The sequence below is a fragment of the Schistocerca serialis genome, chromosome 1, assembly GCF_023864345.2.
Source record: "Schistocerca serialis cubense isolate TAMUIC-IGC-003099 chromosome 1, iqSchSeri2.2, whole genome shotgun sequence".
NCBI classification, from domain to species: Eukaryota; Metazoa; Arthropoda; class Insecta; order Orthoptera; family Acrididae; genus Schistocerca; species Schistocerca serialis.
Genome location: NC_064638.1, coordinates 293,100,373 through 293,125,976, shown reverse-complemented (window position 1 = coordinate 293,125,976; position 25,604 = coordinate 293,100,373). Strand labels below are relative to the sequence as shown.

The 25,604-nt window shown below is 39.5% G+C and overlaps 1 protein-coding gene across 1 annotated transcript in view; it reads right to left on the bottom strand.

Moving 5' to 3' along the window:
* The window catches only part of LOC126468927 (calcineurin-binding protein cabin-1-like), a 260,620-nt gene that overhangs the window by 168,308 nt on the left and 66,708 nt on the right, over positions 1–25,604 (bottom strand). Inside the window, exons 7-10 of the mRNA XM_050096590.1 lie at positions 16,371–16,548; positions 8,863–9,052; positions 875–1,019; positions 566–795 (exon numbers count right to left, since the gene is read on the bottom strand). Coding sequence (XP_049952547.1) covers positions 566–795; positions 875–1,019; positions 8,863–9,052; positions 16,371–16,548 — 743 coding nt within the window. The remainder of the gene's footprint in view (positions 1–565; positions 796–874; positions 1,020–8,862; positions 9,053–16,370; positions 16,549–25,604) is intronic.

Here is a 25,604-nt window from a genome sequence, read left to right as displayed (position 1 = left end):
TGTGTGCATAATTCTTCACCTGTCTGATGCATGAAGTATTGAACTATACTGAGATTGCCACCTTGTTTGATGGCCATTACCAGAGTCCCAATGTCTCAAACTGTCACGCATTTACTCTTTGGCATGTATGGGAAGGTCAGAGTCTGGCATCAATGATGCATTGCCTGCGTGGCCAGGAAACTATCACTGTACAGGTATCCAACTGGCTACCATGTTGAGCTCTGGGTCATATCCTGCACAGCCAGCCCTTCTGTAAAAAGTTTTGAAAGGGTGGAGGCCAAAACCAGATGAACGGATTGAACAACAGTTAACTGAAATTGGTGGTGGAAAATATTGAAACAAAGTGGGAAAAGCCATTATTGACATCCTACATGCAAGCTACGTTGTCAGAGGGAATCTATGGTAGAGACAAGGTCTGAGAAAAGAGGCAGGCAGAGAGTACGATTGTAGCACAGGAAAGGAAGAAGTACTGCAATGGCTTGGGGCTCCTTGTTTGCTATACATGTACAATTAAACACAATTCTTGGACAATATTTTCAGTCTCAAATTAAGCTTTAATGCTTACCTCAAACACTTGTACATTTCCAAGTACACAGAGATTAGTTCAAGTGGCCATGTAATATGCCACTTGGTACTGAGTATTGTGACAAATTTCAAAAGGAGGTCAATCACATCAGAAGACCCACATGACTCCACAAGATTTTTGACATCATTTTCTTCTTGATCCGTACCAAAATATCCTTCCTCCTCCACTATCTTTAATAATCCTTCTCTTCCCTTTGAGTAAAATTTTCCCTGTAAATATAACTATCTTTAATTTGTAATAATCTCTAAAATTTCTGAATGAAATAGTTTTATTGCAAATTACACACACCTGTGAATTGTTTCTGTCATCACAGGAGCCTTCAACACTTTCCCTACGTTCAAACAACTTGTACAGATCCATTGTATCCATTGAGTCGTCATTTAATAGAAGATTATCCACATTCTTTTGGTTGCCTTCCTTCATGTTGTTTGGTCTGAAAACAAATACACAATTGTAAAATAAACATTACACCACTGTCAATCTTAATGTTGAACAGTGTTTAAGTTTATTCAAAAGCTAAATAATATCAAGTCCTTCCCAACTAAATGGCAGTAGGCTACAGCTAATCAGCACAATAACACAAATGGAAGGAGGATTTTTGGGAGAAGGACATAAAGAAAATCAGAGGGAAATTCTCATACGCTAAGCCTACCACCACTTGTAGCATTTGGGGATCACAAAAGAAGAAAAGAGACAGCATGCCTGGATAATTATTATACATCAGCACAGAAGAGAGAAACATGTAATACTGTGGCAGAGGAAAATCCATCTCAAATAACAAGTTAACAGTTTACATTTTTCTCCTCTTCATCTATATCCATAGTCTGCAAACAGCAGTGAACTGTTTGGCAAAGGGTACGTCTTACGGTACTACTTATTAGGGCATCTTACCCATTCCATTCACGTGCGAGAAGAATGACGGCTTAAATGCCGCCTCTGTTTGTGCTGTAATTAGTCTAATATTGTCTTTATGATCTCTATAGGAGCGATGTAAAGAGGTTTGTAATACAATCTTAGAGTCATCCCTTAATGTCAGTTTTAGGGACCTTCTAAGTAGGTTTTCATGGATTAGTTTGCATCTATCTTCAAGTTTATGTCATATCAGTTCTTTCAGCACCTTTGTTTCACTCTCCCATAGATTGAACAAAACTGTGACCATCCATGTTGCCCTCCTTGGTACCTTTTCAATGTCCTCTGTTAGTCCCACACTCTTGTGCAATCTTCTAGGATGGGTTGCACATTGTGTTTTGTAAACTGACTGCCTGTCCCTAGTATTCTACTAATAAACTGAAGTCTGCTACCTGCTTTACCCGTGACTGAGTCTAAGTGATCATTTCATTTGATATCGCTACTAAGTGCTACACCCAGACATTTGTACGAGTTTATGAATCTCAACTGTGAATGATTGATATATGTTCATAGGATATTACACTGAGGTGTCAAAAGTCTTAGGATAGTGATATGCACATATACTGATGGCAGAAATATCACCTACACTAGACATAAAAAGGCAGTGCATTGGTGGGACTGTCATTTGTATGAAGGTAATTCACTTGAAAATGTTTCCGACTAGATTATGGCTGTATGATGGGAATTAACAACTCTGAATGCAGAATGGTAGGTGGAGCTAGACACACAGGACTTCCATTTCAGAAATTGTTAAGGCATTCAGTATTTCAAGAACCACAGTTTCCAGAGTGTACCATGAACACCAAATTGCAGGCATTATCTCTCCCCATGGACAATGCACTGGCCGATGGCCTTCACTTAACAACCGGGAGCAGTGGCATATGCAGGCCTAACAGACAAGCAACACCGCATGTAATAGCAGCAGACATCATGTGGGGTGAACATATCTGTTAGGAGAGTGCAGAAAAATTTGGCATTAATGGGCTAGGGCAGCAGATGACCGTTGCGGGTGCCTTTGCTAACAGCACAACATTGCACCCATCCTGGACTCATGACCATATCGGTTAGACCCAAGACAACTGGAAAACAGTGGTCTGATCAGACAAGTCCTGATTTCAGTTCATAAGAGCAGCTGGTAGGGTTAAAGTGTGGTGCAGAGCCTACGGAGTGATGGAACCAAGGTGTCAACAAGGTACAGCGCAAGCTGATGGTGGCTCTGTAAATGGTGTGGGCTATGTTTACATGAAATGGACTGGGTCCTGGTGTCCAACTGAACTGATCATTGACCAGAAATGGTTATGTTCGGCTAGTTGGAGACCATTTGCAGCCATTCATGTTCCCAAACAATGATGGAATTTTTACGTATGACAATGCGCCATGTCATCAGGCCACACCTGTTCATGATTGGTTTGAAGAACAGGATTCAGCCATCCAGATTTCCCAACATGAATCCAATCGAACATTTATCGGACATAATCAAAAGCTCAGTTTGTGCACAAAGTCCTGTACCTGCAACACTTTTGTAATTGTTGATAGCTATAGAGGCAGCATGGCTTAGTATTTCTGCAGGAGACTTCCAACGACTTGTTGAAACCATGCCACATCAAGTTGCTGCGCTATGTTGGGAAAAGGAGGTATCCCATGACCTTTCAGCTCAGTATGTTTTTTCGTTTAGTAAAATGCACAATTTTACATTTAGCATTTAAAAGTTTGGCAATCCTTGCAACACTTTGAAATCTTATCTAATTCCAACTGAAAATTTGTGCGGTTTCTTTCAAACATTACTTAGTTACAGATAATTGTATTATCTGAAAAGGTCCGAGGTTACCACTGATATTGCCCACATGGTCCTTATTATACAAAATGAACAGGAAGGGTCCCTACACACTTCCCTGGGGCACACTTGAAGTTAGTGCTACATCTCTCGATGATTCTTCATCCAAGATAAATTGCTGCATCCTCCCTACCAAAAAACACGTCCACCCAGTTACTAATTTCACTAATACCCAATACAATCGTACTTTTAGTAATAAGGAAGGTAGGAGACGAGGTACTGGCAGAAGTAAAGCTGTGAGGACGGGGCGTGAGTCGTGCTTGGGTAGCTCAGTGGTAGAGCACTTGCCCGCGAAAGGCAAAGGTCTCCGAGTTCGAGTCTCGGTCCGGCACACAGTTTTAATCTGCCAGGAAGTTTCAAGGATAGGTTTGGTACCTAGTCAAACGCCTTTCAGAAATCAAGCATACTGCATATATCTAACTGCTGCGTGTGAGAAAAGGGCAAGTTGGGTTTCACATGACTGATGTCTTCAGAATCCATGCTGTTTGGCTTCCAAGTACATCATTATGATTGAGCTCATAATACATTCTAAGATTTTAAAACAAATGGATATCAAAGGTATTAGATCATTTCGGCTACACTTCTTGTAGATGGATGTGACCTGTACTTTCTTCCAACTACTGGGCATGGTTTTTTGTTCAAGGGGTCTACAGTAGATTATAGTTACAAAAGGGGCTAACGCTCATGGAAATATGGCCCAGAATCTGATAGGGATTCTGCAGTTCTGGGAGTTTTGTTCAATTTTAGCAATTTCATCTGTTGCTATGACATTTTTCTCACTCTTCTTTTCAGTGGTATGAGAATTAAATTTAGACAGTGCTCCTGGGTTTTCCTTTGTAAAGATACATTTGAAAACAGAGTTAAGTATTTCTGCCTTTGCTTTGCTATCCTCAATTTCAGTGCTTGTTTCATTCATGAATGCCTGGAAGCTAACTTTGATGCCACAAACAGCTTTCACATACAACCAGAATTTCTTTGTGTCTTGTAAAAGATCTTTAATCAATATCCTGTTACGGCATTCAATGAAGGCTTCATACACTGACAGTGAAATGCGTTTCATTCAAAATACCTCCCTGTATAGCCCAATGCTTTGTTTTACACCTTACATATGGTAGTTTCTGTTCCTTTAGCAGTCCCTTTACAGTGACTGTGCAACATGAAGGGTCCCTCCTGTCACAAACTGTTCTACTGAATACATATCTACCCAGTGCATTGTCACCTATTCTTTTAAACTTGAGCCATAGCTCCTATACGAGATCATGTCCTAAGCTAAAGGTTTTGGGCTCCTCATTAAGACATGGCATTAATGCTTATTTATCTATTTTACTGAACATATAAATCTTTCTACTTGCATTGTTTGTCCTTTGTATGCTGAAAGTGAAATGTGTTTCATTCAAAATATCTCCCTTATAGCCCTATGCTTTGTTTTGCGCACGCATGCGTGCGACCCCCCCCCCCCCCCCCCCCCCACACACACACACGCTTACAAAAACCGTGTTAATTTAATAACTGAAAGGCAATTCAATCATCACAAGTCTGCTAGGAGCTGTTGCTACAACACTGTTGTGATTGCTGTACACTGAAAGCAGCACATAGAACTTGAAGTATGTATGAAAAGGATTCAGTAAATCTTATATTATGCTGATTTTTGGTGTTGGAATCAATAACAGAAAAGAAGTGTTTACATAATTTTACTTGATATGCTGGTGATAAATATTTGAAAAAATACTGCTTATTCATAATAATAATAATAATAATAATAATAATAATAACTATAACAGAACAGGTGATAATATATAAGAGGGGAGAGAAAAGGTGAGAGCAATATTTTATTACAATACTACATAATCTGTGAATTCCTGACTGTCAATGTGGAAAGACACAGCGTTTTGTCGCTATTTGTCTTCTACTTGTGCAAATTAAGAAGTTAAAATTAAGTGATTATTGCTAAAGAGATACACTTTTGAACAAACCAGTTTTCAGCAAAATTATGTTCCGAAACTGTTTTTGTCTACATCTGAGAATGTTACACTTCAGTGATAACTCTGCGAGTACTGGTGGTGACAGTCTATTTAAAATTAGGATGACTGTTGACAAGATTCTTATGATGTTTCTTAATTCATTTCGTCCACATCATCATAAGCTTTGTAGAGATGAAAGTCTCTTGCTGTTCAGAGGACTATTATCTTTTAAGCAATTTATTCCAACTAAGCGAAGTACATTCGGAATAAAGACATTTGTACTGTGTGACTGTCAGAGTGGGTATATCTTGGATTTTACAGTATATACAGGCATAACAACAGAAATTGGGTTCCACAATTTAGGGACAAGTGTCAGCATAGTGGCAACTCTTGTGGGGGGGGGTCATATTCTATATGTCGATAATTGGTACTCCAGCTCGAATCTGTTCATCTGGCTTCACAACTATGGAACAGCTGCATGTCACACTGTTTGTAAGAATACGCGCAACATGTCAAAACTGCAGAAGAAATTAAACTGAGGAGAAACTGAGTTTAAGTCCACTGACAAGATCCTTGCTACATCTACATCTACATTTATACTCCGTAAGACACCCAACGGTGTGTGGCAGAGTGCACTTTACGTCTCTCTTATCACACCAAGTCGTGTGATAAGAGAGAGGTGTGCATGTTTACAACATGTCACACAAATGAAATGGTTGAAACAGAGAAGACCGACAGAAATACTGTCAAAAAAATAAAGAAACCGCAATGTACTGTAGATTACAATTCGAGTATGTTTGCAGTTGACCGTTGTGACATGTGACTGAGCTCAGTGGAATCAGAACTGTGAAATGATACAAGAAATATTTTTTTCACATTCTGGATTTGTGCATTCTAAATGTTCATACTCTCAAATAGTTCGTAACAGGGTGAAAAATGGCACTAACAGAGTTTTACATTTCTCTCATAAGGGAGATTAAAGAAAAATATGCTATAGAACGATAAAAAGCTGGTAGAGGAAGGCACTACAATGACGAGTATCTTCTGTGACTCACAGGGAGACATTTCCCAGCTGTTATCATGAGTGAACATTCTCAGATGTGTCCTTTGCACAAAAGAGAAAGTGCGCCAGGAAAACTGCAACTGGCAACTGCAAAACTGGCAACGTTCCATTATGCTTTGAGACTTATCATACAAAGAAGCATTACTAATCATTGAGAACTAAATTTGAAAAAATGTATTGACATTTCTGAAAAAAAGGCAAAAAATGTAAAAAAATATATATAAATCTATTTTTAACTTCGCCAGTGCCAGTCCAAATCCCGAACCGAAAAGAAGGATGGGAAATAGATGCAACAGGTGTGAAATTGTTCAAACAATGGCTGACTTATCGTATGCAGAAGTTTACTGGCAAATGAACGGGCTTGATGATCAAGATGGCGCAATATCTGTCCTGAGGCAAATGTGATTACACCGAGTACATTGCGCCAATATAACAAAACCCATACATTAATCTACATACTATACATTTAAATAATTAACATGTAACATAGACAGTTATATTCTTTTATCCTTAGTAGTAACAATACAGATCACATTCAGTCTACTTGCACAAAACCTGTTTCCCGTAACTGATTTCAAACGCCTTTGATCAATGAGAAACAACTTGCCAAAGTTAAAACTCTGTTCTCAGTGCAATTTTTCTTGCTACTTTGCTTCCCTTGTTAGTCAATATTGGAAATTAAACTCACTGTTCTGGGGAGGGTGCAGGGCTTAAAATTGGTTGTTTGAATGAGACTGACTTTGAAGCATTAATAGAAAACAATATCTGTAAAAGAAGTATCGAACGTACCCCGCTTTCATTTTTTCATAAAAATCAACATCTTTCTGACTAATTTGTACAATATTGGAAAATAGTAAGGGAAAAAAAAATTTATTCCATATTGTTGTGCTATCAATCTACTGCACTCTAAATTTCATTTTCATCATGTGTTCACTCTACTAGATATGCAAATCTGAAGTTTACATTGTTTTCGGCATGATTTTCATGCCCAACTTTTGTTCCAATTATACAGCTTGAAATGTTTTATAGAGCATAGTATTTTAGCAAAATCAGAATGAAAATACGTCAATTTTTACGTTTTTACAAAAGCTTCAATTTTGCACTTAATTCATTCAGTACTGGAAATCGCTATGGAAATGAAATTTTATATTTAAAAGAATTGTGTTGTTAGGTTACTACATGCCAAGTTTCACATTCATCATGGCATTAATGCAGGAGATGCAAGAAGCCAAACTTTGAAATTTTTTTGGGTGCTTATTTTTTTGGCCGATTTTACCTACAGTTTTATGGCTCAATATAGCTCGTAAAATTCTTTTCATTATTATTCTTAAGAGAATGCATAAAGTTGTGGAAAATAGCCACATTTGATTTCTTTACAAAAAATATTGCCCTTTATATTACAGATCAAAGTCGCCAAAAATTCACTCTGGCTCTGCACAAGTCATAATCAGTCTAAAAGTATTCATCACAGGGCAGGTTGGGCAGCGCGGGCCACTCCAGTCCCGGCGGTGGCTCCAAGGGATAGGGCTGCAGCACAGATAGCCACATCATGCCACAGGCCACGGCGCCTCAGCACGCCAAGCAGATGGTGTCCCTCCAGCAGTCAAAGGGTTAAGCATATAATTCATTGAAATTGTGGTTAATATGATTTTTTCAAATTAAATTTTGAATTTATACTGATCCTAGTTTTATGCCTGGCGGGAACTTAATACCAAAATAGAAAACTTACTTGAATCCTAGACAAGTCGGCAAGCTATACATGAAAATTATTTTTGCGTCTTTAATTGTGGTTGTGTAAATCATACTAAAACTGATTTTATTATTAGCAACAAATACCACTAAGGAGTAAATATCTTGCGAAGTGAGCATAATTTGCCCAATATTTTTGAAGGGAGTTTAGCATGACACACTTTATATAGTATCTTCACTACTCACATTTGCTGAATCAAAACTTTCCGGCTTCAGGTGCGTTGCTCTAGCAGATAATTTTACAAGACAAAAGGCATTGAAAGTATGAAAAATAAGATAAAACTCTAGTCCCCACATCAATACAAAGAGCTTTTACAGTGCATAACCTGCCAAACTGAGCCCTTTGATTATTTTAGCTATGGGTGGATTCCCTCCCCCAATTTCCTAGAGCCACGACTTCCTGATTGCCTTGTTTTCTCCTCCCACAAGGTAGTTTCCTCATACCTTTAGTTTGAACTGAACTCTTATCGCAAAAACCTCAATTCTTTCCCCTTGATGTCCTGGAGAAAGAATCTGCGCTTCCAATATCTATGAGTAATGTGTTTGTATCAGTTATAAATAGAGTTGGTCCATAAAGAAGGCAAATACTAAACAATCTATCTGTCTCCTTATGTATTTAATACATTTCCAATATTTTCCTTTTTATTGTATAATTACCAGCATCAGGTGAATCATTACAATTAAGACAAAGCACCAAAACATTTTTACGCAAAGGGGTGGGCATTCAGAAGCAGAATGTAAGCAAATTTCAGTTACTTACAGCAATGAAGGAGGTACAAGCCTGCGCAAGGCTTCCTCAAAGTTCCCATCTTCTCTCTCAGCTTCCTTTTTTATTGTGGAACGAACTCTAGCAGATCGACGTTTCCCTCCCCACATCCACTGTTCCATGAACGCCATCTGACTTCGACGACGTTTACGATTTTTTGGATCTTCTCCTTCACTCTGTGAACCTATATTTAAAATTGTATATTAATCATGGTGGTATATAGTTCACACGCTCATTTGAAAATCATCAAAACTGTCAAAATGTGTGGTAGAACAAACCAAAGTGTGTACAGAACTACAAAATGTCTACCCACTGACTAAATTTCAAATTTATACAATATGTATACACAAATGTAAACTCAGATCAGTAATGCAAAAATACTACTTCCAGCTGATGAAAGAAAGTACAGAAATTAGTCGCATCTTGTAAACACTTCTAGATTTTGGTAACTGAGTGATCATCTTCAATACAGCAGACAAAGTTAATACTTTCCAGCCGCGGTTCCTCTTGACATGTTTAGTCCAAGACAGTCTACGCCAAATAATGGCTGAAATGTGTTAACTTCATCTGCTGCATTGAAGATGGTCACTCAGTTACCAAAATCTAGATGTGCCACAATAAACACAAGTTGCGACTGATTGCTGTACCTTCGTTCAGCAACTGAAATAACTGTGGCCGCTGAGTACTTCCAGGTTCCAGATGGAGTCCAATTTAAAAAATACTACTTCCTCATATGCATTATCTAGAAGTTACTTGAATTACTTCATACCTTTTTTTCCCTTTATTCCTGTGCTCTACTAATTTCTATCTCCTCTATTATTCTCTCTTATTTCACATGTTTGCTTTCCTCTACTCCAACACAATTAAGCTGCTCATCATACACAGTTCCATCTGTCCCTCCTCCTTAAGGAAAAACACTGTTTCTTCCCCTCCAGTTGTAACTGATGTTCACTTTCAAGGTTAAGTGCTCTTAACTAATGCATCATTTTATCTTTTACAAAAGCTGATGGATTACTGGAAAATCTCGGGTGGAAAATAAACTTTGGAACACGTAAAGATAATCACTCAATATGTAGGAAAGACTGAATGATACATAGGTACACAAACATGAACCGGAATGAGTAGCTCATCTTACAAAATATTTTTTCTCAGAACACACAGATACTACACCGAGAATTTGTCAGTATCTGAAAAAAGTCGGCCCACGGAGTGGACTTACCCAACACACTTACTGTTATGGGACAGCAGTGGTAAGGGAAGGAACAAGCTGCTCCTTCCTCACATAATGGTGACACTACATGTATGTTTGCACCATGTGATACACATATACAGCAAATGTCTGGAGGAATCATGAAAAGAGAACTCTAAAGTAGCACTTGGATCAGGACTGAATTCATCAGTTATTATATAAGAAATTTACAGCTAAGTAGTACAGCATGACATTTAGATATGTAATGACTATAACAGTGCGACAGACGGTACTGTTAAGTGCCACATGCTAGTGGTTTACAGTCTTCCATTTTCTGCCAAAGCAGAACTAGGCAGCCTTACAGGAGGGGGAGGGAAGGGGGGTGATGTAAAAGTCCATATCAGGTGAAGCAGCTGATATGAACAAAAGGGGAGGGGTAGAAAGAAGAAAAAAGAAAAGGGAGTGGCAAGGGCTTTGAGAGGAGGGAAAGCAAAGAAATGGAAAAGTAATATGGCACTAGTGATAGCTCACACTTCTGCAGGCAGGAATGGTAGAAATTTCAAACTATGAAATGGGTTAAGAAGACAGGAGTCAATGCCAGGATAGTGGTCTCCCTTCCCTTCATTCTATCCTTTGCCCTCATAGCCACATTCTATTTCTCTGCACACAACACATTACAACCCCCACATTCACAAAGGCACGCTCTTTCTAGTGCTGTATTCCTCTCATGGTTCTTGCCCCCCTTCCCTTTCCCACTCCCTTCCCACTGATACTCTCGTCCCCTTCCTTATTTCTTCAGCTATGTGTATGCATCTGTGTACGAATCACCTGAAAAAGAGCTTAAGTCTGTAATATGTGCTACTGTGATCCAGTTCTAATTTATGTGACTATTTATGGTTCCATACCTACACTTCACAGTGAGTGTTTACTGTAACTAATTCCAGAATTTAATGAAATTTAAAAATTCGAGTAACTGCTCTACACTTGAGCCTCCACCCAGTGAAAAGTAAGGAATTTTAGTTTGTGTATTATAGTTCACAGTATCCATTTTTCCTCTAGAAATACTCTGCAGCCAACAGTTTCTGTTGTTAACTGCAAAGTCAGTAAATAATGCAATATGCCTTACATCCCAAAGTGACTCCTCCTATCAACAGAATAGTGAAGGAATATTTCACATGGTCAATGCTAGTATGCCTATTTCACAAGATGTTCAGGATTCCTGCATACAAGACACTTTTTTCATTGGGCTATCCATCTACTTATAAACCCCCCCCCCCCTCCAGTCCAATGAATATCACGTGACCAACTCGCACTAGCGCTGACTTCTCGTGGTGATTCCGAGAACTTTTCAAACCACCCTCATATTACCTCCTGTAGTATCACATTTGGGGGAAACTTTGTACACTCACAAAGAACACATTTAGGCCAGTGAAGGGTATTCTGTACAGTGTGTGAATCAAAACTCAGAGCTGTTTTAATAGCAGCCTGTACAAATGTTGCGAACTAACTCTGCCATCCCTATACAGTTACTACCAAATTGGACCTGTGAATAATAATGGAAACTGATGCATTCACTCAGTGCACACTGCATAATTCATCTTTTGACAGGAACTGTTAAGCATGTTGTATGGAGCAAATATAATGTCACAGCGCACATGTGTGTAAAGTTTTACAGCACTGTAAAAGAGAAAATCAATATAATCTGATTTCTGAAGATGTACCCTGCATCACTAAAGTGGACATGACCTTCAGCTTCCAGCACAGAAGAAGCTGCAGAGGTGAAGAAGTCCACATTACATGACAGACTACATGGTTATTCTGACATTTCATTTAAAATATAAAGTGTCAGAATTGCTGACTAACGGTACACAGAAAAAACTATTCCTAAACCAACTCACACCAGAAACAAGAACATTTCATGGTGGCTCAGTTCCAAGGCGGGATTGAGTAAACATTTCAAGTTATATCTTTACAGATGGATAACACTTAAAATAGTACCAAAAGATGTGTGCTATGCTGCATTTCCCAATTTCATTAGCCTTCCAGCTGAGATGATAAACTCCAAGATGAAATACTTTCCCATGTAAACTACATTTATTCTGTAGGGGATCTTTCCAGCATTCCAGACCCTTTTACTGTAATATGATATACGAGGGCTATCCACAAAGTACATTACGTTTTCGTTTGTGTCCATTAGGGGCGGGGCTAGTGCGGCCATCTTGGTGTCATGGCATTCCGCCGCTCAGTCAGCATCTTGCCATGCTAGCGAGAGGTTCGTGCTGTACTCCGTTGAGTTACTGTGACAGTTTGAAATGTCAGCGTTAATTGAAAATGCCGCGAAGTGTGAAGTGCGTGCTGTAATAAGGTTTCTGACTGCAAAAAACTGTACACCGATAGAAATCTATCGGCAGCTTTGTGAAGTGTATGGGGACAACATAATCACTGAAGGTGGAGGGCGTCAATGGGTCATAAAATTTAAAAATGGCCGAACTAACGTTCACGACGAAGAGCGAAGTGGAAGACCCAGCATAGTGACTGCCGAACTTGTCGAAAAAGTCGATGCCACGGTCCGTGAAAACCGTAATTTCACAACAGTGAAACTCTCTGTGAGTTTTCCACAAATTTCATGAAGTTTGTTACACAAAATCATTACCGAAAAGCTTGGTCACCACAAGTTTTGTGCAAGACGGATACCAAAAATCTTGACAGAGATTCACAAAAATCAGCAAATGGCTGCAGCGTTAACATTTTTGGACGCTTACAAGAAAGATGGTGACTCATTACTCGATCGCATCGTTACTGGTGACGAAACATGGGTTAAGCATGTGAACTGCGAGACAAAATTGCAGTCAGTGCAGTGGGGGCACACAAATTCCCCCCAAAAACCCAAGAAATGCATGCAGACAGTGTCGGCAAGGAAGGTCTACATCTACATCTACATTTATACTCCGCAAGCCACCCAAAGCTGTGTGGCGGAGGGCATTTTACGTGCCACTGTCATTACCTCCCTTTCCTGTTCCAGTCGCGTATGGTTCGCGGGAAGAACGACTGTCTGAAAGCCTCCGTGCGCGCTCTAATCTCTCTAATTTTACATTGGTGATCTCCTCGGGAGGTATAAGTAGGGGGAAGCAATATATTCGATACCTCATCCAGAAACGCACCCTCTCGAAACCTGGCGAGCAATCTACACCGCGATGCAGAGCGCCTCTCTTGCAGAGTCTGCCACTTGAGTTTATTAAACATCTCCGTAACGCTATCACGGTTACCAAATAACCCTGTGACAAAATGCACCACTCTTCTTTGGATCTTCTCTATCTCCTCCGTCAAACCGATCTGGTACGGATCCCACACTGATGAGCAATACTCAAGTATAGGTCGAACGAGAGTTTTGTAAGCCACCTCCTTTGTTGATGGACTACATTTTCTAAGCACTCTCCCAATGAATCTCAACCTGGTACCCGCCTTATCAACAATTAATTTTATATGATCATTCCACTTCAAATCGTTCCGCACGCATACTCCCAGATATTTTACAGAAGTAACTGCTACCAGTGTTTGTTCCGCTATCATATAATCATACAATAAAGGATCCTTCTTTCTATGTATTCGCAGTACATTACATTTGTCTATGTTAAGGGACAGTTGCCACTCCCTGCACCAAGTGCCTATCCGCTGCAGATCTTCCTGCATTTCGCTACAATTTTCTAATGCTGCAACTTCTCTGTATACTACAGCATCATCCGCGAAAAGCCGCATGGAACTTCCGACACAATCTACTAGGTCATTTATATATATTGTGAAAAGCAATGGTCCCATAACACTCCCCTGTGGCACGCCAGAGGTTACTTTAACGTCTGTAGACGTCTCTCCATTGATAACAACATGCTGTGTTCTGTTTGCTAAAAACTCTTCAATCCAGCCACACAGCTGGTCTGATATTCCGTAGGCTCTTACTTTGTTTATCAGGCGACAGTGTGGAACTGTATCGAACGCCTGTATTTCGGGACAGAAAAGGTGTGGTTTTTGTGGATTTCCTGGAAAGAGGCACTACAATAAATTCTCAAAGGTATTGCCAAACTCTGCACAACCTCAGAAGAGCAATACAAAACAAGCACAGGGGAAAGTTGGGCTCAAAGATCTTGCTGATTCACGACAAAGCCTGGGCCCACATGGCAAATGCCACTCGTGAAGTTCTCAAATCTTTTAAGTGGGAGTTGTTCCCTCATCCGCCGTACAGTCCCGACCTGGCACCGAGCGACTTCCACTTATTCCCAGCAATGAAGAAGTGGTTGGCTATGCAGCATTTTGATGATGACGCATAGCTTCAAGAAGAGATAACCACGTGGTTGAAGGTGCAGGCGGCCGAATTTTACGACGAAGGAATTTCCAAGCTCGTCCATCGCTACGATAAGTGCCTTAATTTAAATGGCAACTATGTAGAAAAGTAGTATTTAAGTGTGGCTTTCATCTGTATATAATAAAAAATTTCCAATACTTTATTTATTTTTAATTCCAAAACGTAATGTACTTTGTGGATAGCCCTCGTATTTCTGTACATACTATCTCAAAAATGTTGTTTCTGTGTCATTCTTTCCTTCCTTTTTTTTCTTTTTAGTTTAATTGCTAGAATTTAGTAGCATTTTATGAATTGTGAAGTAATTATTTAGACAAGTGTATGGCTTTCACTCACATTGTATGTTCAAACCTGAGAAAATAAGAACATAAATAAAACAGTTTAACTTTGAACTGTGATAAAGTTATCTAAAGAGCCATTCAAAACTTCTTCAGTTTTTTCACAGTGTACTGAACCAACCATTGAGGTGTGTATCGCGTTAATCAAATTTAGATATAGAATATGTAATAGGTATTGTTTTGCTGCTGTGGCATTTGAATTTGGACTTGGTACCTTCACATAAAAATATTACAAAAATGTTGAATTTCAATGTGTGTGTGTGTGTGTGTGTGTGTGTGTGTGTGTGTGTGTGTGTGTGTGAGAGAGAGAGAGAGAGAGAGAGAGAGAGAGAGAGAGAGAGAGAGAGAAAAGAGTGCACACGTGCTTGCACGCAGGGAGTCAAATTATGGCTGCAGAAACACAGCCAAGCGGTCCCTAAAAATGATCACTCCATAGTTACTTAATACACAAATTCTTAAACATGCCTACTCACTCAGAGCTCATAATTAATAGTACAGCACTCAGAATGAACATTTATTTGGATCCATTCGCATATGACCATAAATATAAGTCAGTTCAGAGAATGTTAAATATTACACTTTACTAAATTTAGTAAATTTATGATTTGTAACTATAACATTACAAACTGATAACAATCATTGGTTCTTCTTCGCATTCAACATTATGACCATGACAATAACAGATGTACAGGGTGAGCACAAAGCCTTGTACTGATTATAAAAATTTATAACAGAATAACCGTTTAACATAATACATTACATTTGATGCCGTTACAGAGGTTAGTGTTACTAGTATTTTTAAGACTACTTACATTAATAAACCTCAATGTGTGCTCCCTTAGTAGCTTGGAGAATGTCGAGGCGGTGTTCCAGTTCCCGCTATGTGTTTCGTAACATGCGTTCTGTCACGGTACCCACAGCAGCTTGTATCCTAACCTTCAGTTTGTCAATGTCAGCAACTGGTGTGATGAAGACTCTGTCCTTGATATAGTCCCAGAAAAAAAGTCAAGGTGCATAATGTCTGGAGAGTGGGGTGACCAGGGTGTTGGACCATTCCTTCCAATCCACCGATCCGGACATTACTCCCCTCTCCAGACATTTTGCTCCTTGACTTTTTTTTCTGGGGCTATATCATAGTCTTCATCACACCAGTTGCTGAAATCGATGAACCGAGGCTAGGATACAAGCTGCTGTGGGGACTGTGACAGAACACGTTACGAAACACCTAGCGGGAACTGGAATACCACCTTGGCATTTTTCGAGCTACCAAGGTAGCACACGTTGAGGTTTACTAACATAAATAGTCTTAAAAAAAAAACTAGTGACACTAACCTATGTAACGACATCAAATGTAAATTATTATGTCAAACAGTTATTCTGTAATAAATTGTTAAAATCTGAGCAAGACTTTGTGCTCACCCTGTATATTTGTAATGCTACATCACTCAAATTTCAAAATTTCACAAAAAAGGAAAAAAAGGAGCACACACAAAGAATACATGTATCCTTAAAATGATGTATCATTTTGTATGTAACCAGCAAACTGGTACTAATTCCATAGCTTCAGATTTATCCTGCTATATTAAGCCTAACAAAAGAATATTAGGTATGACAAAAAGACCTTGTTGCTGCTGCTGCTGTTCACTTCCACCATCATCATCTTCACCACAATCATTATCTCCATTATCTTCATCCACCACTCCTCGCTGGTCAGTCTCAAAAGTTACTGTTTCATTTTTTTCTTTCAGTTCAACATTATTAGGATCACCTAATACCAGACGAATTGGAGCACAAAGACGCTGAAATGAGACATACATTGTTTACTAAAAGAAACATGGACACTGTAAGACATTATTTACACTATATGGCTAAGTTCTCCACACACTCATTTGAAGCTATTTATTCCAAAGTAACAGCTTCGTTAGACCTCCTTTAGCTATTACTACAGTGTTTACTCTATGGAGATGGCTTTCCATCCATTTCCAATACACTAAAGTGGGAATTTATGTTAAGTCTTACTGAACTGCAGAGTTACCAAGTATTTGGGTAAATTGAGATTATACACAACCAGCATTCTAGTTTATTCCAAGTACTTTTATGGGATTCAGTCTTAACTCTGAGCTGGACAGTCCAACAAATTCAGGTCTATCTGCTTATTCCCCCCCTCCCCGTTTTTTCCATGTCAATACTTTGATATCAGTTGTACATATGTTACATCCACAACCATGGAATGACCCAGCTGCAAAAATAACATACTGATTATATGTAAGTAGATTGTTCAGCCACTGAAAGTTTGGCCTAAAGTACAATGCAAACCCCTTGTTGTATTAGACAAGCACATAACAGATATTTTACAGAAGTGTTCACAGACCTTTGGCTAGGATACATTTCTTAGGTTCACAGAGAGCTAGTGTGTTATCACAACTGGCACCAAGAACAAATCAAATTATAGACCCATTAGATTCAAAATTAGATATAAAATCAGTGCATTACTATCCAATTTGGTAACTTGTCACACAGGAAATTTCCTGACTGGTGTCACCCGATAAACAAAGTATTTCCTAATAAGGAGGGTACAAGGAAACTGTGTTCAGTGTCAATGATGAAGAAGAGATGATTCACCGATGACAATTAAGGAAGTTACATAAGCTTCAGTGGCCAGTACTGTTGGTACCTCCACAGCAAGTAAAAAAATAACACCATCTGTTAAGCAAATCTCAATACGAGGAGAAGCAGTTTATAGCTGGAAATCATCAAGGGTCACCACTCATGTCTAATATTACAATCTGACATTGTTCTTTCTATTATCACCCCATCCCCCCCCCCCCCCACCCTCCACCCACCCCCCCCCCCCCAAACTATAAGATCTCATGAAAATATACTGAGGTGACAATGAGTCTGATGAATATAGTGTTTTATTAACATCCATTCATATCAAGCCTCAAAGATTTTTGACAAAGACAAACTGTTAGTGACCACTTTGTCAGTACACAATACGTGAAAACATTCACAGATGCAATATGGATTGCTAAAGCTGGTGCTTCTGATATTAACAATGTAGGAAAAAAATAGATTGATACTTACAGTAAAGAAGAAGTGTTAAGTTGCAAACAGGCACAATTAAAAGATCACCAACATCAGCAGCTCGGGCCGAGATACGGGTGTTGGCAGTCATGCGTGTATGAGGTGTGCTTGCTTGTGCATGTGAATGGTGTGTGTTCCTCTTTTGTTGATGAAGGCTGTAGCTGAAAGTTTTATGTAAGTGTGTTTTGATTGTGCCTGTCTGCAACTTAACATGTCTTCTTTATGGTAAGCAGCAATCTATTTTTTCCTACATTGCTGATATTTCTACCTGGAGTTTCCATTGTTTGTTTCTAATGTTATGAGCAGATGAAGAACTTATGGCAAATCTCTGTCTGTCAAACACAGTTGAGAAAAAGAAAACCATATCTAAGAGAGACTGTGTTAAAAGAGGATTCTAACCTATAATAAAAAGACCACAGTCAACAGTGATTCTTGAGCTTTTCCTACTTGTAGACAATATAGCATTTAGTAGAATAATGCAATGAGGACTGCAGAAACAAAACAATCATGGTACAGTTAATACAGAGTGTATACATGGACAAGGAAAAAAATTCCCAGGGGGAGGGGGGGGGGGGGGGGGGGGACAACCCACACGTTTTGGAAAGTTCTTTGATGTGCAGCAACATATAAGCTGCACATTTTCGTATTACGAAAGTACAAATTCGAATTTCACCAAACACAACATGTTACTTTCCAAAGCATTGAAATGGACATTGTGATGCGCTTTTGTAAGCAGTCATAGCTCAGGTCACATGATCTCGCAAGCCGATGACAGCGGATATTCAGAACATAGGACACGTGATGTAGCCAGCCAATAACAACATCACTGTTAATTAGGGCAAAAAACACAAACAAGAAAAGTTAATGGTTTAGATTAATATGCATAGTGTTGCTACAGGAAAAGCAAAGCTTTCATATACAATATTTGTCGCGAAGATTAATAAGCTACAAGAGAAGCTAAACTTTCACATATAATGTTGATCTTTCTTGCGCATTTGCACTTTAAAACACATCACACAAATGTGCCAGTAAAATGTTTAACACTAGCATAAATCTCTGATCTCCTGGGCTCGAAATTTTTCTAAATGGCTTGTCATAAAAGAGTTGATTTTTAAATAAGATTCAAACGCTCTGGGATTTAAGAAATTCATTGTAAATTGTTGCACATAGTTCAACTTGCATAAAACGAAATTTACTTTGAAAAAAACGCTTTTCAAACCACAATTTGTAATATTTTCCCTCAATCTGTTAGAAATAGATTTGTTCCAGCAGCAGAAGAGAGCACCAGGTAAAAAGTGTCCCTGTGCTTGCACAGCTATGACGACGTAGGAAACCCGTTCTTATGTGTAAAACATTAAAAGATTTTACATTATGTCATAAAAGAAACAAGGGATCAGAGGAAACTCCAAGAGAGTTGGAATTTCTCAAACCATACTGAAATGAATAATTCGCATTAAAGTGCACATGCATATGTCCAGATTGCCAACGAAGTAGGCCTCGATCTGATATTAAGCTTTTCAGTGTAGTTATCGGGATGTAAATTTTCTTGGAGTACCAGCACTTTATTGTCCCATGTTTGGTTCTTTAGTGCGGCATAATGCCATACGTGCTAAAAGATGAAAACGTGCACTTTAAATTCAGTGAACAGTTGAAACTAGCCAATAGTGTGGAATTAAACACTTCATTTCAAACAAACTAGCTGCCTCAGCAGAAAAGATAAATAAAAGCCAAATTTCTTTAGCAAAGCGACAAAAATAACGTCATTGTTCTGCAAGGCGATTAATGCTTGACTGTCAGAAAGGTGGAAATTATATTACAATCTGTAACCAATAACATATTTTAGCCTTCTGTAATTATGTGAATGTATTTAAATTCACTTGACAGCTCGCAGCTACAGAAATCACTTTTTTTCCATTTGATGTGAGAGCAGTAAATGAAGAGGAAACAGCAAAATCACTGAATATAAACACAGACCACTATAAGTCAACCTGCTCTACGCATCAGCCCTGGATCTATGATATTTCGTACCGGGGCAATACTAGATGGTTAGATGGTGGCGGCGGCGGCACCCCCCCCCCCCCCCCCTCCCCTTCCCTGGAGTGTTTGAGACAGGACGTCAAAATTAAAAAGAAATGACTTTTCAAAAATATGTTCATTTTGCAGTGTACATCTTTATGAAGAGTCCGATGCATAAAACATAACTTCAAAGAAATTTAAGGCGCGTTATTTGGTCTTAAGTGTGCCAATGTGCAGTGCCACGCCTCTTCACACAGCATTCTTCTACTACATGTCACTGTACTTTGCACTGTAGAACTCAGATGTGTATTTTGTAATGGATGCCGTCAAACTATATTCAGGACAGCAGAAATTAAAATGTCCACAGGATACATAAAACCAGGTAAGACCAGAGACAAGCAAGACAGTACACGTTTCTTCAATCCTTAAGTCCTAGCATTTTTTTCTCTCTAATCTTGCTACAGCTTTACATGGCGTGCTTTCCTTTCTGCGAAAGAATCTGTTACCTCATCAAAGTTCGTCAAACATTTTGCTACATGAAAAATTGAAATGTCGTTGTCTAATACAGAAAAAGCTGTTCATACAAATAGTACCAAAGACTGGTGTGGTTTCTAGATCTGATTACGTCTATTGTCACTGTCTGCTAGACGAAAGAAAATAGGCCTTTTAATATTGCAGCAATTGTAAGACACACCAAATAAGCGAAACTGTTTTGGTAATAATGGTCATTTTTATAATATGACAGAATATAATTCGCCAAGAACCAATATGAAATGCCTATTTGGCCTACTACAAGCAAAAAGCTTTATATTAGGAAATAGTTTAACTTTGCATTCACACGCTTTAGTTTCTCAAGCATGAGATCGAAAAGTAGTAGTACAAAATTTTTGTATAAATTTGGAATCATCATATTATTCCATAATTTGTGTGATGTCCCCGTTTCTTCTTCTTCTTCTTCTTCTTCCTCGTTCTAACAAACAATCTTCTCATCACTAATTCTGTAACTATTCCTATCATTGTCAAAGCTCATTCTCCAGTTAACTCTACTAACTCTGTCAGAATCACCGGTTTAGTAATTATCCAGCAATTATTCTCCACTTAGGCATTACTACATGTTCATACAACGCATTTTCCGTGCTACTCCCAGAATAGAATTTAAGCGGCTGCTTGCCGGGAAATGTACAACTTGCCCTTTCTAGTGTAGCGACCTAGCCGAAAATTTTCTGTCAAAATTTCATTTTCTCGGATACACCGAGAAGATATTACGTAATCTTTCTTACCTGTTATTCCTGTTAGTCATTCATTTCCACTCTGGTAGTTTGAATCTATGGACATAGCTAGTAATTATAACAACACTAATCATCTGCATACCCAGTCAGTCACATACACAAACAGCATTCACCCGTTCGGCTTTATTCTGCTCAGCTTGTGTAGCCCCGTCCCCTTCTGTCTGCAGGAAAGTTTATTTCTAGATGCGACAAGGATTCCCCTGGCAGGGACATCACATACACTATGCACACATTCAAAAATCAACTTATGATTCATTGAGAAGTCAACTTAGAATGTGATCAAAAATTCTCAAAAAGCAACAGGGACGAGCTTCAAAATCATTTGAATGACCAATGCGCATTAGATGCTAGGCGCTTTGTGAAAGAAGGTTCTTTTTCCTCAAGAATACGATAGTGTGTCGTCACTGCCGGTCCAGACCACCTCTGGTTACTGCATCTGCAGTGATAAATAGTCCCCCCTCAATGAATGACAAAGGTCTCACTCAGGCTTCAACAGACCCAAATTATCCTCCCAACCTTGTCCAAAAACAGATCTCCTGTGCCTTGTCTCTCCAGCTATTTACCACCTCCCATGTGCCCACACGTTGACCACAAAGGAAAATCTCCTCTGGTGACAGTACAACCCAGGATTAGAGCAACTGAATCAAATCTTCTGCCAGGGTCTTGACCACCTCTCATCATGCCTGAAATGAGGAATATCCCCCCTTTCCAACAGTAGCATTCATCCGCCCACCGAACCTACACAATACCCTTGTCCATCCCTACTACATTCCTTCTCCCAGTCTCTTGCCTAATGACTCATACCTCTGCATGCAAGACTTGTCCCAGACATTCACCAACTACCACCTACTACAGTCCTGAAACAGGCATCTCATGTCCCATTAAACATGTGACTTACCTTCAAGAGCAACCATGTAATGTACAGACTAAGCTACACCACCATGCTGCTTCCTACGTGAGCATGACAACTAACAAGTTGTCTGTCTGCATGAATTGCCCCTGCCAAACCATGGCCAAGAGACAGCTGGGCCACTCTGTTGCAGAACACGCTGCCCAACATGACGTGCTTCACTTCACTGACAGTTTCACTGCCTGCGCCACCACTACCAACACAAGCTTTTCTGAACTGCACACGTGGGATCTCTCCCTACAGCATATCCTTTGTCCATGTAACCCCCGTGGCCTCAACCTCCCGTAGTCACTGCCCTCTACCCCTTTCACTGCTCCCACTCCAGCAATACACACACCTTCTATTCCACCAATGCACCTACTTGTCTTTACCCCTTCTCTACATGTCTCCTTTCCCCTTTCCCCTACCCCTTCCCCATCCTAGAGCACAGCCTCTGACTGACTCTGCACCTAGCAGCACTACGCTGTCCCCACCGCATCCCTGCTCACTCCCACAGCAGCACATGATCTTCCCTAATCTGCTATCCTTCCCCCTCCCCCCTCCGTGTGCTCGCGCACACGCGGATATGTACAATACAGCAACATTGTTTTTGGTTAAAATTCAATAATTTTGCTACAAACTTTGCTGCTACACGTTTCATGCACAAAGTGTCTGAAAAAATTTCTTGGTATGAGCCAAAGGATATGCTGACATCATCACAAACCTCTCTGATGGCGATTTGCTGATTTTCCAGAATCATTTTCTTTACTTATTCTACATTGTCATCAGTAATTGTCATCTTCAGTATCTTCTCAACCCTCTTTGAAAAGTTTATACCACTCAAACTCTAGTTTTACTCATAGTAGATTCAACAAATGCCACAGTCAACATTTTGGATGTGGTGCTGCACTTTATTCCATTTTTCAAGCAAAATTTAATGCAGATTCTTTCAGCCATAATTTTCAAAAGTTAAATTTCGCTGAGCACTCAAAAACGTGTGTAACCTTTTTGACTGTCACTGATAAACTACATACAGGGTTATTACAAATGATTGAAGCGATTTCACAGCTCTACAATAACTTTATTATTTGAGATATTTTCACAATGCTTTGCACACACATACAAAAACTCAAAAAGTTTTTTTAGGCATTCACAAATGTTCGATATGTGCCCCTTTAGTGATTCGGCAGACATCAAGCCGATAATCAAGTTCCTCCCACACTCGGCGCAGCATGTCCCCATCAATGAGTTCGAAAGCATCGTTGATGCGAGCTCGCAGTTCTGGCACGTTTCTTGGTAGAGGAGGTTTAAACACTGAATCTTTCACATAACCCCATAGAAAGAAATCGCATGGGGTTAAGTCGGGAGAGCGTGGAGGCCATGACATGAATTGCTGATCATGATCTCCACCATGACCGATCCATTGGTTTTCCAATCTCCTGTTTAAGAAATGCCGAACATCATGATGGAAGTGCGGTGGAGCACCATCCTGTTGAAAGATGAAGTCGGCGCTGTCGGTCTCCAGTTGTGGCATGAGCCAATTTTCCAGCATGTCCAGATACACGTGTCCTGTAACGTTTTTTTTCGCAGAAGAAAAAGGGGCCGTAAACTTTAAACTGTGAGATTGCACAAAACACGTTAACTTTTGGTGAATTGCGAATTTGCTGCACGAATGCGTGAGGATTCTCTACTGCCCAGACTCGCACATTGTGTCTATTCACTTCACCATTAAGAAAAAATGTTGCTTCATCACTGAAAACAAGTTTCGCACTGAACGCATCCTCTTCCATGAGCTGTTGCAACCGCACCGAAAATTCAAAGCGTTTGACTTTGTCATCGGGTGTCAGGGCTTGTAGCAGTTGTAAACGGTACGGCTTCTGCTTTGGCCTTTTCCGTAAGATTTTCCAAATCGTCGGCTGTGGTACATTTAGCTCCCTGCTTGCTTTATTCATCGACTTCTGCGGGCTACGCGTGAAATTTGCCCGCACATGTTCAACCGTTTCTTCGCTCACTGCAGGCTGACCCGTTGATTTCCCCTTACAGAGGCATCCAGAAGCTTTAAACTGCACATACCATCGCTGAATGGAGTTAGCAGTTGGTGGATCTTTGTTGAACTTCGTCCTGAAGTGTCGTTGCAGTGTTATAACTGACTGAAGTGAGTGCATTTCAAGCACGACATACGCTTTCTCAGCTCCTGTCGCCATTTTGTCTCACTGCGCTCTCGAGCGCTCTGGTGGCAGAAACCTGAAGTGCGGCTTCAACCGAACAAAACTTTATGAGTTTTTCTACGTATCTGTAGTGTGTCGTGACCATATGTCAATGAATGGAGCTACAGTGAATTTACGAAATCGCTTCAATCATTTGTAATAGCCCTGTATTCAAAACAGCTGAAAATGCAAACATACATCAGCAATATGTGTAGCAACACGACAAGAAAAAAAAATAATTGAAAGTCGGATGTATACAGCCGACAAAATTAAAAAATTCCCGTTACTTTCTGATCACATCTCATATGTAAATTTTGTAGTGGAGTCAGTTTACAACAAAGGACGCAAATATGAAAGAATGAATATTCCTTGAGTTGTCTGTGTACATACATTACATTCTACAATGATTTTGATGGCAGTATTGATGCATTTCTGCATAATGTCATTAAGCAGCTTGTTCTTTCCTTGCCTGTGTGTCATTTATACCATAGCAACCAGTCAATTCTTCACATGTTGAATTTACTTTATCTTCCTCTTTGGCTTATTAGGGCACCATAACAAGCATAATTATAATCAAAATTGGAACTGTCAGAGTTCTCATATTGTTTTTCAGATCCCACGGCTTAGATGAATCCCACAGCACAACGTAAGTAGCAGTGTCAGGGTACCACTGCCGACCAGTCATACCATACACAGTCAAGTATGGATACAGTGCTCTCCAAACAGAGACAGTGAAAAATAAATTTATCAGTCACAGCTACTTAAAAAAAAGTCTCCCATTATTCTGGAGTAATTGCTCACAACACATATATCTTTGCCCATCTGTCAGCAGTTTCAGCCAAGAATAAAACCAGATTCTTTTTTCAGTCACTGCTGAAGTAAGTTAAGGATGTATTATGCTTTGTGTACATAGCGTGAAATTTGCATGAGGTCACATGCTATATTACTGTTGAGGCCACAAGTTTTTTACTCTAAACAGCAAAGAATTACAATTACAACTGTAGCTACAATTACATAATGCAGTGAAGCTACAGCCTTAAGTATGATAACCACATCACTATCAATTAATTAATTAATATCAACTTATTATTCTACATAAAGTGAAGCCACTAGATATGAACATATTTGAAATGTATACAAACTGCAAGAATGGTGGAAGCTGGAGAATACTGCTCTCGTTTCTGCTAACACATCACATTATATAAATCCCGCAACCAGCACTTGCCACAAGAAACCAGCAACCTCCACTTGGCAATTTTAAGCAGTTGTCTTGAGGAAACATTGCAGGATTTACAAAATGTGATCTGGCAGCAGACTCTGTATTGTATACTGAACATATCTGCCACGAAAATTTGATGATTAACTTCCCC